Source organism: Rousettus aegyptiacus, unplaced genomic scaffold (genome assembly GCF_014176215.1).
Source record: "Rousettus aegyptiacus isolate mRouAeg1 unplaced genomic scaffold, mRouAeg1.p scaffold_m13_p_3, whole genome shotgun sequence".
Taxonomy (NCBI): Eukaryota; Metazoa; Chordata; class Mammalia; order Chiroptera; family Pteropodidae; genus Rousettus; species Rousettus aegyptiacus.
Window position 1 is genome coordinate 20,046,082 of NW_023416306.1, and position 14,601 is coordinate 20,060,682.

Consider the following 14,601-nt stretch of genomic DNA (forward strand, 5'->3'; position numbering starts at 1 on the left):
ACTTGTGCTGACATCATACAGCCTTGACATTTGTATCCACAGCTTAGCCACATTTGGCTGGCCTTCATGGCCTGTGATCTAACCATGACCAAGACTGTACGCATAGATCAATTGGCTTTCTGCCTTCTTCCCCTTCCAAAATTGAAGTTTGCAGTGGCCTCCATACAAGTCAGTTCCAAGCACCACATCCCTGAGCACCTACAACGTGCCATGCCTCGGAGCTAGGCCTCGAAGATGAGTCTGACCCATTCTGGCCCTCAAGGAACAGTGTAAGGAGGTAACTGATCCCTTCTTTACAGTGCAGATCTCAAAGAGCGGCCCTTGTGGGTGGCAGCAGTTGAGGGTCAGCGAGGCTGAGTGGATGTAAAGAAAGATGCTCTTGCATCTGACCTTTTATCTTTGCGATGAAGTTCGCTGAAGTGGCCACCTGGCTCATCTTCTTTCCTCCTGAGACTGGCCATGAAGCCTCACCTCAGTTTTCCCTAGCCCTGTTCCTCATGACAGAGAAGGAGTCATTTGCTTTAGAAGTCTTCCGTATTGAACAGGAACTCTGAAACAATTGAGTCATCAGAAGCTGCCTGGCATTGAAGCCAGCTATAGGATGAATTCATTAAAACCTTTGGAAAGATCTAGGTTCATGTTTTTTAAGAAAAGGATGAAATACTCATTTTTGTCTGGTTAATAAATGATACATTGGTCTAATTGCCCATCAGAACTAGAAACTGTCTTTCTCCTATTTTCATACAGATGGAAAAACTAAATCTTGGAGACGGGAAACACAGGCCAGAACTGTGGCCCCCCACCCGGGGTTTTGTCCCGTCTCCTCAGCAGTCAGACAGCCGTCAGGGCAGCCATGTGCACTTGTACAGGTTTGGCACTGCCCAGCTCTCAGGAAAACTTACCACACCATAGGCATCAGTGGATCATGTCTGCAGATGGCAGTCAAGGATCTCGAGGGAGACGTACCATTTGGACCAGGGACCAGTCTGGCAGTTTCTCTGTAGGGCTCCCTTTCCTCTTCCCTCTCTGGTTGCAGGTCCCCAGTGTGTTTTCCTTGACAGCATCTGTCTTCCTGTCTTCTGACTTCTCTAAGAATGTTTCACCCTTCCCAACAACTCTTCCCTCAGCCTTGCTAGGGCGTAGGCCCTTCAGCCTCACCCTCTGCCGCCCCTCACGCCGTCCCCCTACACCAGGGCCTCCAAACACATCCTGGTTCCTTTCTTCCACACTTCCGGAATTCCAGGGAGTGGGTCAAGATGCAGACAGCAATCAGGTCAGCATGACCTCTCTTCTGCCCTCATTTTTTAGAGCAGGTTGGTCCTGTGTTAGAATAACCTTGGGGTACTACAGAGAGATCACCTGCACAGCGCCTGGCATACGGAGTGGCATTTTTCTGAATGATTCTCCTATTTTTCTTTATCCAGGGGTATGAGCACAAACTACTATGCTGACCAGAGTATGCAATAGATATGGGATTGGAATAGAGTCTAGATTCGAACAGTCTCCCCCTGTCCTCCTTATGTGACCTCAGGAAGAGAGAATTTGGTTGGAGCATGCTGGCAGTACTTAGCCCATAGAGAGGGTTCAAATAATAAATATGGAATCAAGAGCTAATGGGAAGCTCAGGTTTATGTGGTGGCGGAATATTTTTTGGAAGAATATTTCAAATTAATGTTTTTCTTATGATGTTTTAGATACTTGTGAATACAGATCATATTGAAAAGGCAATTTCCTCCTCATTCTGTTTTGATAGCTTATTTTGGAGATTATAATCCTTCCATTCATCATCCGGGCTATCTTTCCGATAGTCAGTTTATACCAGATCAGAACGAGGACTTTTTAACGAAGGTGGAATCTCTCCATGAACAGCACAGGTGAGAGGAAGGATGGGGTGGCCTACTTTGGGAACCTAGGTTGGGTGCTGTCAGACCATGTCCCTTTGCGTTTGATGTATTCTTTCGTTTGTTCATGAATCCTCTTTCAAGATGTCGGGGGTTTGTGAACCTTTGAGCTGTTATGATGGCATATATATTTGGCATAACTAGCATTTCTGTGAAGTGTAAAATCCAGTAAAAGTTTAGGGTGATTTGCTGTGTTCTTTTTCAGGATGTCATTGAAATCAGTTAACTCCTGAAGGAAATGCCTGTTTTAAATCTGACTGCCCCACAAATAGACCCTACCAGGCAAACCTTTTAACAGTTTACCATATTCAATAAAATAGGCTATTCCTTCAGGTAGTGTTGAATAGACAAGCAAATGGATTAAAAATACTGACAGGCCGGGTCAGTCCAAAGCCCTCTCTGGCTTCAGGTCATGAAACCACCTCACCTCCAGAAGGGAGCCAAGCTGCTACTCCCACACACATGCCCGATCTGGCCTCCTCGTCCCTTCATCTTACTCAAAGCTACGGTTTCCCCCCTGCCTGCTCCCTCCTACCCCCAGTCAGAAGGCCAGGTCTCAAGGGACCTCACATGCTTAGAAAGGCCATAAAAACAAAGGCCAAGCACCCAGCGTTCCTTCTAAAAGCCACCGCCAATCCCGTCTCCCAGAATTGCTCCCCAGACAGAAGCCAGAGGCCTAAAATAGTACAGTGACGTTGGGAAGTTTGAGGCCGCTGCTAAAAGGGTAGATAAAGGCAGAAAGACCTAAAGAGCACGTACTAATTAAGCAACTTGGAATAAGTAGGGCAGGATTTCAAAAGGTGACCGTCTTCTGTATCCGAATATTGAGAGGCTATTAAGCGAGAAGTGTTATTTAATAACGAAATGAGTGGGCTAAATGAAGTCCCATTCAGTGGACAAGAAGGAAAACCTGGTTTAGCTGACATTAGGGTTAAGTAAGATTAATAACAAGGCATTTAATAACCTTATAGTAATGCTATCAAATCTTTAGATTTTTATTCTTTTTAGAAATTAGAGTTAATACCCTCTGTTGAGTGAACTCTGCATCTTTTCTTTTCTTCAGTGGGCTAAAGCAATCAGAAGCCGAGTCTTGCTTTATCAACATAGCTCGGACCCTTGACTTCTATGGAGTGGAACTGCATGGCGGTAGGGTATGTATCCTAGGCACATTTTGCTTCAGAAAATTATTTTGAGTTTAATTTCTGAAAGTTTATAAACACCTGAAACTCTTTTGCCAAAAAAAAAAAAAGACCTTGTTTTTTAGACATTTGGAAATTTATAAAGTAGTATTGAGTTTTGCTGGTTATTAATCCAATTGCTTTTTTCACATTTGCCTTACTTGAAGAACTTTTTATTTTGGGGGGATTGGGGGAGTTAGAAACAAATACTTTGTGTATAGCCATTTTATATTATGGTTAAAGAAGCAAAAAATGTATATAAATCTATTTTCTAAGTAACACTTGAATGAGTTAATATGGTTTCTACTATTTAATCTCATTGTTTCTCAAACTGGAGCTACTCAAATTTTTTTTTTTTAATTATGGTATAATTATGAAAATATTTTAAACAGGTTATGACCTTTTAAATATAATCGACTGATACCTATCATCTCCTGAGCAGTTTCCATCTGCCAGATACAGTAGTTTATTTATTTCCCACAGAAATGCCATTAGGTAAGTATTATCATTATGCCCATTTTACAGATGGAGTAACTGACACTCTGGGACTTTGAAAGGTCATGTAGGACATAAGTAGTAGCTTCAGTACATGACCCCAGCACTGTCTAATTGGTTTCTGACCTTTAATTTTTCTACCTATAACTGGCCCATATCATATCCAAAAGAAAGCAAATATTGGTTGAACACATTATACATACTAGCCATTGTCCCAGATGCTTTTATGTGAGACCATAAAGTCTCATTTAAAGGTTATAGTAACCTTGTGAAATCGGCGTCCTAATTATTCCATTTTACAGATGAGAAAACTGAGTCTCAGGGAAGTTGAATAAATGACCAAACTTTACATAATATTTTTACAATTAAGTTATAACATAAGTGATAAAGTAAGAAAATGATAGTGGATCTTACAAAATATCAACTTTGAGACTTGACTATTAACTTTTATTTCATTTGCAAACAGCGTTTTGTCTCTAGTGCAAAGTTGTGGAGAACGTTTTTCAATAGTGAAGAGGGCTTTATATCTCCCTGAGTTGATCGGTGTTCTCCCCAGCCCCAGTCCCCCCTTAGGGCCCTGAGGCCAGGTGATAACCTGCCTGACTGACACCTCCCAGGTATCAGAGGGAGTTGGGTTACCCCTGGCTATGCTGCATCAACCAAAACCCCCTAAATCTAAAAAACTTGATACCGCAAAGTTTATCAGTAGTTCAAAGTATGCAGTGGGTTCTGATAACTCTCTAGACCAGCCCTCCATGTAGTGACTCAGCAATCTTGGCTGCTCTGTCTTGTGACTTCACCATCTTAATACATTGCCTCGTGCTTGTCACAAGGGAAGAAGAAGGTGGAATGTTGCACACCAGCTCTTAAATGCTTTGGCTCAGAAGAGACACACCATCGCTTCTGACTGTAGCATATTGGCCAAAACTAGTCACATGGCCCTGCCTTCTGAAAGTGGAGCTGGGAGGTGTGGGGATGAGCATGGGAATTTAGTGATCAGTAATTGTCCATGCTGCCAGGGTTGAGGTGCAGACTGAAAACCATAGACACAGGAGATTTGAGACCCAGGTCATTGGCCCACCCAAACCATTCATTTATTCCCTTATTCTGCACTCGATTTCATTTGGTAATTTGTTTTTCTATCCCACCTGCTTACTATTTCCCTGTATTTTGACCCCAGGTATTGTGTTTAATTGCAACCCTAGTTTTCACCATGCAGATTTGATTTTGCTTTAAGCATGTAATTTCAGTTGGGTGCCCGATAGTGAATACTCTCTGGATTCTCCATTATATTAGCACTGTTTCTTTGGCCAGTTTCTCTAATTACCCATGTTCATATCATTGTTTAAAAACGATTTGTCCCAAGGCCTGTTCTACATTCTTTACTTATATTTTCTAATTTCAACTTGGTAAAAACCCTTGGAGGTACGTTTGATAATCTTTATTGTACAGAAGGAAAATGCCCAAAATAACACAGCTAGTAAGTGCAAACTGAGTCCAACTCTGCCCCTTCTTTGTAATCACAGGTATCTGATTGGGTAAATTAGGGATATGGATGACTCAATGGAAGGAACTATTTTATATAAAAATTCATTTACTTACCTTGTTCCTAAACAGACTTGAACAGCTTATAGTTCCTCTATCTTCCTTCTGTATCTTCATTGTCTACAGCAATGCCTAGAACATAGGTTTTTAATAAACATTGAGCTTATTAGATTTATAAAGCAATATTTCTTCATTGGGTTTAGAGTCAGCAGTTCCACACTTTTATAATAGCTAAAGCCTTTTCAGTAATGGGAGTCGAGGTTTGTATAAAGCCGTGCAGGGGGCAAGGCCTTTCTGATTTTTATATGATCTCTCATACTAATTGCTGAAAACATAAAACATAAAATTGAATGTTCATTTCGGTGATTCTGTGGAATGGGTGGGCTTGCCGGTCACTTTCTGAACCGATGGACCAGTTGATGCTGTCAGGCAGCGTGCGTTCACTTTAGAGGAACCTGGTGCTAAGTACTCGGGTCTTAAGTTTCTGATAAGAGGGAATTTTCGTGTGTTTTCTATAACATTTTCCATTTGGAGCTTATACATATTGCTAATTATAAAAATGTGGGTGCTTGAGTTACCGGAGGATGTGAGCATGACCGTAACACACTGAATCTGACATCTTCCTGTCTACAGGATCTGCACAATTTAGATCTAATGATTGGAATTGCTTCTGCGGGCATTGCTGTGTACCGAAAATATATTTGCACAAGTTTCTATCCTTGGTAAGTGTAAACTGGTTCTAACTACTTTCTGAATCATGCTTTAAAAGTATGCTAAACAAAAGCAACTCTACCCCGAACTTCAATCTCTTTTTTCTAAAAAAAAAAAAAAAAAAGGGACAGAGACTTTCTCCCAAATTTTTACCTCTGACCCCTAAATTTGATCCGTATTCAGCACTTGGGAAAGTCAGTTGGGTTTTCCTCAGCATCCCCTTGCCCTGAGTCACCCTAAGGTTTGGGATGCTCTATGGAGACATGGATAAAATGGCACAAGGTGAGTTTTAGAGTTAATGAATGATTCTTGGGCAATGCATTGGCTGAAACTTAGAGAACTTGCTCTGGGCAAGAATTGCATTTTCCATGTGGTTCTTAGTTATTGATTGAACTTTTACCAAGTGCTCAGTTCTGGTCTAAAAACTTGGGGGACCCAAGACTTGAATCCTCACAAGACAATTCCTTAAGAAGGCCAGTGCTGTCTCCACTGTTCAGAAGGCTTCATTGTAGAGGACTTAAGGGCATAGGCTCAGATCCTGGCTGCAAGCATTCCTAGTTGAATGATCTTGAGCACTTAGGTGATGTCTCTGAGCCTCAGTTTCCTCATCTGATGCCCAGATATGATAAAATGTACTTTTCAGGATTGGCGCAAGGCTTAGTTGAGGGGGACCTCTTGTAAAGCTTTTAGGAGGGGTCCTGGCATGTAAAAGGTGCTTAGTTAATGGTGGCTATAATTGTGTTGTGATGCAGACAGTAGAGAAGCTGCTCGACACACAGCTAAGTAATGGAGCTGGGATGTGGATCGAGGTCTGTCTGGCCACTCTGTCCTCTTTCCGCTGCTCCACACTGCCCTCAGCTGTCTTCCCCAGGTACACACCAGCTCATGCAGAGCTGCAGCGTCACAAAAGCAGCTGACAGCAAAGAGAGCACATTGTCCATGGTTCTTGTTCTTTAAAAGCTACATCATAACCCCGTGGCCCTTATGTGATACTCAGCTTCAGTCAGCTACTTGGTGTTTGGCCGAAGTGATGGGGCCGCCATCATTTCTACTGAAGTAAACTCCGAGAAGCCAAGAACTCCCCGTCACCGGGATCATGGAGTAGAAGACGCACTTTGGGAGGCATCGGCTATAGCCAGGCTGATCCCTGCTTTTTTGTGTGCTTCATTTTTTGCAGGGTGAACATTCTAAAAATTTCTTTCAAAAGGAAAAAGTTCTTTATACATCAGCGACAAAAACAGGTGAGTTCTATCTACGCTTGCTTTGTTTCTTGTTTTGAGCCGTTTCAGCTCTGAAGTCTTCAGCGGGTGAAGGCACTTTGCCACATGTATTAACAGGGAGGGAAGAGCATGGCATATGGTGGAAAGAGAAGGGAAGTCAGAGCCCGGAGGATCCAGCCTTTCTCTGTATACCTCGCTCTGCTTATCTGATTGGAGAGGTTGCTTGCTTTGGAGTCAGAGACATTGGGTTCAGATCCTAGCTCTTTCACCTACCAGCCGGACAGGTTACTTAACCTCCCCTAGCCCAAGTTACCTTATTTACAGAAATGCCTACTTCCCAGGGAATGGTGAGGATTAAATGAAAGAGCACCGGTCAAAGAACCTGGCACGAGCAGAGTAGCAATAAATGTCAACACATGGTGTGTTTAAAATGCACACCGGCCTTTGCATGTCTCATAAGAGGATCCAGTCTCTGGATAACTCAGTTCGGTCATCCACACGAGGAAGAAGGACTTGGCAGTGAGGAAACGGAAGCTTCCGCAGCGACTAAGTGGAGGAGCTGGAATTTAATGGGCGATGCCTGCTCTTTCCACGTTCCGTTTTGTTATACTGCATATTTTTCACTTATGTCACTGTGTCCATTTCCCAATTTTTCCAAGATAATATGTACCTACAACGGCTCCCCATTGCAGTCAGCGCTTAGAAATGAGAACACTAAAGCCCAGAGCAAACTCGGACTAGAATCTGGGTCTCCTGACCCCCAGTGCAAGATTCAGCATGACCCCGAAAGGCACGAGATGAGAATTTAACATGAATCAGAAAACTTAGTTTTCACGAAGGTAAAGCAAATAATTAAAATGATTATTCTAGATGAGCACTCGATTTAACTCTGCTTTATGGAAAGCAAACAGAGAAATTCAAAGTGTTCTAAAATTCCTATTGTCTGATAAGTGAAAGATTCTCTCTCCAGGGGAGAGATTTTTCCAGACCTAAATTTTCAAAGGAATGTATCAGACAGCCCTGATCTGGCTGCTCCAAATATATCCAACCTAGAAATGTAAGTACATTTTAAATGAAAGTGTTCATGAAGGACCACAGATGCTGATAAAGAGTAGACTGGTCATCTTTACCACATTAATAAGATGGTGAACACATCCTGCTCTTGAATAGCCCCATAAGGGTGGGTTGTGCCCTGAGGCATTTCGAAGCCAATTTTCTGCTGTCTGTGGAATCTTATCTGATTGCTCCTGATGTGGCCAAGTGCCGTGACACCTCCTTGCTCCTACATCTATACAGATGAAATCTCTACTATGTTTTTCCTCCCAGACTGAATCCAGGGAACATATTGTGGCCTTCAACATGTTAAATTATCGATCTTGCAAAAACTTGTGGAAATCCTGTGTGGAGCACCATACATTCTTTCAGGCAAAGAAGCTACTACCTCAGGAAAAGAACGTTCTGTCTCAGTACTGGACACTGGGCGCCAGGAACCCCAAAAAGTGAGTATACTTTGGTCTCCACACTAGACTGAAATGTAAACTGGGCAGCACTGGGCGGTGGACATCAGTCAGGGGAAGGGACGCTATCACCCAGAGGCCCCAGCCACCGGACCTGGGGCTGCTGGGGGATCTCAGAACCATGGTTGAAAGTCTCTTGGGAGGCGACAGTGTCTCATTCTGCACATACCCAGACACTGCTCATGTCCCCATCACTTGTTTCTGCCTTCTCAACGCCGCTGTCCTCAGAGCTCCCAAAGAGCCAGAATTACAGCTGCTCCCACGCCATGTCACAATAAGGGGGGCACGTGGCAGTGACTCAGGGTTACTGTGGTGCCTGGCATATGGGCTTTCCTGGCATTTGGCCACTAAGACGGCCTCCCCCGCAGAACATTAATTCCCTAAGATGCTCCATAATAATGAATGAATGAACAGAAATAAAGCTTTCCAGAGTCAAGTTATTTTGGGTTATGTTATATATAACGATCACGAAGTAACAGTAATAATTAAAGCTGACAATTATCGAGTGCTTACTTTGTACCACGCACATACTTAATTATATTCAGGTCTTAAGCAGTCCCATGTGTCCTATTATCTACAGGAATGATATTTAAAATATTTAATGAGTACTACAGTGAAAGAAATTAATCTATAAATTTTCACCTTGTAATTTAGATTAAAATTCATCCCCTAAACAAACTAACCTTGCAGTTTGTGTTTTTGTGTTTATTCGTTCTAAGACTGCCTCCTAAGTATATGATAAATTGTTTATCATTTATTCTAATTTCTAGATCATTTGTTGGTTATAAATTGTTTTTGTGATTTTACATTGTTGCCGTGGCTGTTACTAACTAAATAGTGCCTCTGTCTGAGCCAGTATCTGATATGTGAGACTGTGTCAGACTATTCCAGTGACTTCATAATCGTTAAGTGACTTTATAGGTTCAATAAGTAGCAAATTTCTATTAGTATCAGTGATAGTATTTATGGTGCAAAATGTTCTCTTTCTCAGCTTCTGATCAACCAAGAACAAATATATTTTCAAAATTTATAATAATACTGTCTAGGATCTTATACATTCAGTAGCTCTATTACTGAACAAGTCATGAACACAACTTACTGGAAGATAGCATTTACTTTGGTTGGACCTAATCTGCAGGCCAGCTGAGAGCTGGCATAATGAGCAACTGAAAGCAGCCCAGGTTTAAATCCTGCCCGTGTCACTTTAATTTGAATTTACTTTGCTGCTTCAATTTCCTCTTCTGTACAGCGCAGGCAACCTAGAGCGCAGGGGAGAGAAGGTCTGGTTATCTATTGTGGCATAAAAAAAAAAGTCTCCTCTTTTGGTAGCTTAAGGCAACAACCATTCTATTACATCTCAAGATTTTGTGCATCAGGAATTCATGAAGGTCTTAGCCAGACAATTCATCTGCTCCGTGTAGTATAGACTGGGTTTTCTCAGTGATATGTGTCTGGCGACTGGACTGGTCTGAAGGTCCAAGACAACTTCTCTTACATACCTGGTGCCTTGATGGAATGATTGGAAACCTAGAGTCACCTGGACCCTTCACTCTCTCTCTCTCTCTGTCCTCAAGGCCTCTTCATGTGGACTCTCCAGCAGGGTGGTTGGATTTCTTACACAGAAGTTCAGGGCTCCAAGATCCTAAGGCAGAAGTGGCCCATCATCTTAAAGGCTGGGCCCAGAACTGGCATAGCTACTATGGGTCATAGCAGTCACAGGCCAGTCTGGATTCAAGAGTCAAAGAACTAACAGCTATCTTTTAATCTGTCACTGTGGTTCACTTGAAATGTTGGGGCTGGTTCAGGGGCACAAGTCAGCAGTTCTTTACTACCCAATATCAGCTTCGTTGGACTCGCAAATTTCAGCCCTCATTACCTCCATTTTATAAATGCGGAAACTGAGACTTAGAGAGGTCCATGACTTGCCCAACCCCTAGAAACACATTTTGAATATTAGGCTCCCTGAAGGATTCCACATAAAAGGAACTCGTTCAGTATTTTCCAAGCTTATAGGACAATGGAACACTTACTCCCCCCCCCCCCGACACACACCCCCCCTGAAGAGTACCTATTAATAACCTGTGACACATACTTTGAGGAACTGCTGCATTACATCTTTGAGTCATCTAGTTTGCGGGCCTCGTTCTGATGCCTTGCTCTCGGTCAATGGTAATTTGGTTTCTGATATAGATTCTTCTAGCAATGCTGCTGTGAGCATTTTGATCAGGGTACAACAGTATTTCTTATTATAAATTAGTACATTGATATTCTAGGGAGTGTTTCATGTTGTTTATATTCTTGTGGGTTTTTTTGGGGGGGTTTGGTGTTGGTTTTAGGCTGCAGGAAATGTGTGGAATGTTTTAATAAGACATTGAAATATTGTTTAAAATTTAGAAATGCCAGAACCGAGGTCCCCTAGACTGGCTTCAAACTCCATCCTCCCAAGTAATTCATTCTCTAAGGTGTCTAGATAGCTTCGTTTTAAATTCTCTAGGTACAAATTCAAAAATAACCTTCACAGTAGCACAAAGAGCATGATCTGAAATTCTACTGTCTAGGGATATTCTCAGGTCTTCTCTCAAGAGTTATCACTGATTTATAGTGATGGCTTCTGCCGATAGGATGACGAAAAGCACCTCGAAGGATGGCTAACGTTTGTACTCAGGCAGTGCGAGTCCAGTGAGAATTCCTTGAAGTCACTTGAACTGTATCTCTGTGTTATCCTGAAATTCCTTCTCACATGATTAGTTTATCTTCCCATATTTGTTTTCTTCTGGAAGCAACTTGGTTACTTGCAGTAGTAAGGACAAGAAAAGAGCTTCACCAGAAAGGAAGAAATAAGGAAAAGCCAGGGCAGAAAATAATCGCTTTGACCCATGTACCTCTCTTCCCGTCCTAACCTCGGCTGAGGTCGTCAAGGTGTTAACCAGTCACCCACCCAGGAGGGAGCGTGTGCCGACTGTTTGCTTCACTTATGCTGTGATTTCTTTCTTGTTGAACATGTCAGCGTAGAAAGTGAACCTGCATCTGGTTTTTCAGGTCTGTAAATAACCAGTATTGCAAAAAGGTGATTGGAGGGATGGTCTGGAACCCAGCCATGCGGAGATCCTTATCAGTGGAGCATTTAGAAACCAAGAGTCTGCCTTCTCGGTCCCCTCCTATTACTCCCAATTGGTATGTTTTGTTTTTTGGGGTTTTTTTTTTTTTTTTTTTTTTGGTACTACCCACCAGTAAATACTTTATTGCTTTTAAAAAATAAAAACTCAGTAAATTCCTTAATAGAGATGGCCTACAGTCAGTTTACATCTGCAGGTTTGGCTATCACAGAAGTAACCGTTTTCACGAAATAAGCAAGTCTAGCCAAACATCTTCCTTTGTGTATAATGCTGGGATGTTCTTTTTTAAAACGTGACTTGGTCTAAATAAATTTGGGAACTGCAGCCTACTGAAACGCCCTTCTTGAAACGATAGTGCACATTAGCATATTCATGCTCTAACAAGTCCTGTGATAAAGAGGCTCATTTAACTTTATTTAATCCCGTGTTTCCCATTAACATCACGCAGAATAAACTGGGGAAATCTAATAAAGGTACGTGACATAACTGATGTAAGGATGTATTATGACCCCGAACAATAGTAGCAAATGCACCTGGGGAAGCAGCCTGCCAACTTTCACGCTGACGGACTTGGCTAAAAAGAAGGAAGGAGCAATTTGGCAAAGTAGGAAGGGCGCTGGGTTTGTAGCTGAAAGACCCAGAATCAGGTATTGGCTCTCCTGTTAATTAACGAGTTACTTTACCTCCCTAGTCTCAGTCTCCCCATGTGTAAAAGGATTATAAAAACTGCCACAAATGAAATACTAATGTAGAAGTACTTTGTAAGCTAAAAAAAAAAAAAAAAAAAATAGGATGAGGCAGAATTATTATCATTGTTTATTTTATTATAATGTCTCCCAAATACATCAGGCTGTTTTTGTGAATGCCTCCAGAACAACCAGACATGAGCAGCGGGAGGGCAAACCAGACCGGATACACTGCCCCAGCTCCACGCTGTAAAAAGAATCTGGCCTTCTGTTCATTTCATGAATAGGTGAATCTGTAAATTCTCAAGCAGGCATCTGCTGGGACTAAGGGACATTATAATTATAACAGGCAGGCAAAACATAAGCTGTCGTGCAGGGCTGCTAGGTGAGGACCTTGCACTGGGCCCAAGTGCCCTGGGCAGGGATGACGGTGGTATTTCATGTGAGAAGTCATAACATGACCGAGTAAATTTATTTCTTGGTACCACATCCTTAAATGGTAAATTTATGCTATAAAGTCACGGCTTAATTTGTCCAGAAGTGTCGCAGGCAGCGATGCCACGGCCCCAGAGCAGAAGCCCAGGATGGCATCCAGGAGAACAGCAGGGTTTGATGTTGCCACACCCTTGGCCGGGAGCTCTTACTGCTATTTATAGGTCCTCTCCTGAGGAGTCACGAGCCTTTCTACTCTGCTTTGGACACAGTGTTATTGATTATCCAGGCCCAGGGGACTGCACATAGTGGAGGCCCTGACAGTCCCAAGGAGAAATGACTAACAAGGGGAAGGTGGAAAAAACTGAGGGCAAATAGAGCTTAGAAAGCGCAACAGCCTGGACTCACGCACTGCGGGAGCCGAAGCCCAGGTGCTGCGCCGGGCTTCCTGAGTACAGTGCCTCGTCTGACTCATTCTCAGGAACAGGTAGGTACTCCTGAGGCCCAGAGAATGGATGTGACTTGTCTAAGGTCACACAGCTACCACTGCTGTTGGAGGAATAGGGTTATGTCCCTCTCGTCCCACATATGGGATGTTTCTTCTTGGATCAAGTGAAATTCACATGAAGGGATGTAGCTGAAATAAGGTTGGAGTTTTGCCAAAATTGTACCTTGGCTTCTAAACCCTGTAGTTATACTGTTCAAATGGATCAGAAAAATGGTCCGATCGGCAGTTAATAATGGCCTGTTATTTATGTATTGAGGGCTTGAGTCCTTCTGGAAGAATGACTCACGCTAAACCAACATTCAGTGCCTTCCAAAGGGCTAAACCAGTCTCTTCTATCTGCCTGTTTATAAAGCTGAGCCTGCTGTTCGGGGCGGGGGCTGCACCACTGGGCTGAGTGGGTCGGGGACCCATGTGGCCCGGGGTTGATCTTGGTGTAGTAACGGGTTAACTGGCTCTTAATTTCCAACAGCATCAGCCAAGGCATCCTTAGAAAGGTCAGGGCACAAAGTTAGGTCACTGACGTCTGATGAGAGTTTTTAAGTGGAATTTGCTTTCACATGCTACCTTTCCCCCACGCAGGCGAAGTCCTCGGCTCCGGCATGAAATCCGAAAGCCACGGCACTCTTCCGCAGACAACCTCGCCAACGAAATGACCTACGTCACTGAAACGGAGGATGTGTTTTACACCTATAAGGGCTCCCTCTCCCCGAAAGACAGCGATTCCGAGGCTTCTCAGTACCAGAGCCCACACCGAGAGTAAGAAATGCGCGTTTTTCTTTCTTTTTATCTACTTGTTTTGGCTGTTGCGGGATTCGCTCAGGCCCAGGTGGCAGGTTAGGAGGAGTCTAGGTCTGGACCCTGCAGCCAGCTCCCTAGAGTGCTCTCTGCTGGGATGAGAACATACATCAGACTCTCCCTTCCCCGACAGGAAGACAAGCTGGGTGCCTGGGGTCCAGGGCTTGCACCCTGAAGACCTCCTGCTCTCCAGTACTTGTTCGTTCTCTTGAATGGACTCCTCTCCAGTCAGTCAGTGAGCAAAGCCCAATTTAAGCCATTCCGTATTCCGGAGATGCAGACGTGTTAACCATAGTGGTATTTCTCTGCATTGTCAACGCTTTACCACTGCCAGATTCCAGATCACTGGAAATGTGCTGGGTGCTAGTTCTCCGCAGAAAGTCTTCTCAGAACCACTGTACGCCTTCAGGGGGGTTATTTTTGCTTTTAACAAACAGTTAGTATAAAGAAAAAGCATGCATAGGACATCTCTGATTTTCTATTCAATTGTTGGCAAG

The 14,601-nt window shown here is 43.1% G+C and overlaps 1 protein-coding gene across 8 annotated transcripts in view; it reads left to right on the plus strand.

The window, feature by feature from the left end:
• The window catches only part of PTPN3 (protein tyrosine phosphatase non-receptor type 3), a 106,185-nt gene that overhangs the window by 49,019 nt on the left and 42,565 nt on the right, over window positions 1-14,601 (plus strand). For 6 of the 8 annotated variants that reach the window (XM_036238690.1, XM_016130016.2, XM_016130011.2 and 3 more), the window contains 7 exons: window positions 1,754-1,874; window positions 2,965-3,052; window positions 5,753-5,841; window positions 7,008-7,071; window positions 8,377-8,549; window positions 11,607-11,741; window positions 13,889-14,065. In XM_036238690.1, coding sequence (XP_036094583.1) covers window positions 1,754-1,874; window positions 2,965-3,052; window positions 5,753-5,841; window positions 7,008-7,071; window positions 8,377-8,549; window positions 11,607-11,741; window positions 13,889-14,065 — 847 coding nt within the window. Of the gene's footprint in view, window positions 1-1,753; window positions 1,875-2,681; window positions 2,702-2,964; window positions 3,053-5,752; window positions 5,842-7,007; window positions 7,072-8,376; window positions 8,550-11,606; window positions 11,742-13,888; window positions 14,066-14,601 lie in introns of those variants that run through there. The other 2 variants (XM_016130022.2, XM_016130020.2) reach the window with 2 other exon arrangements.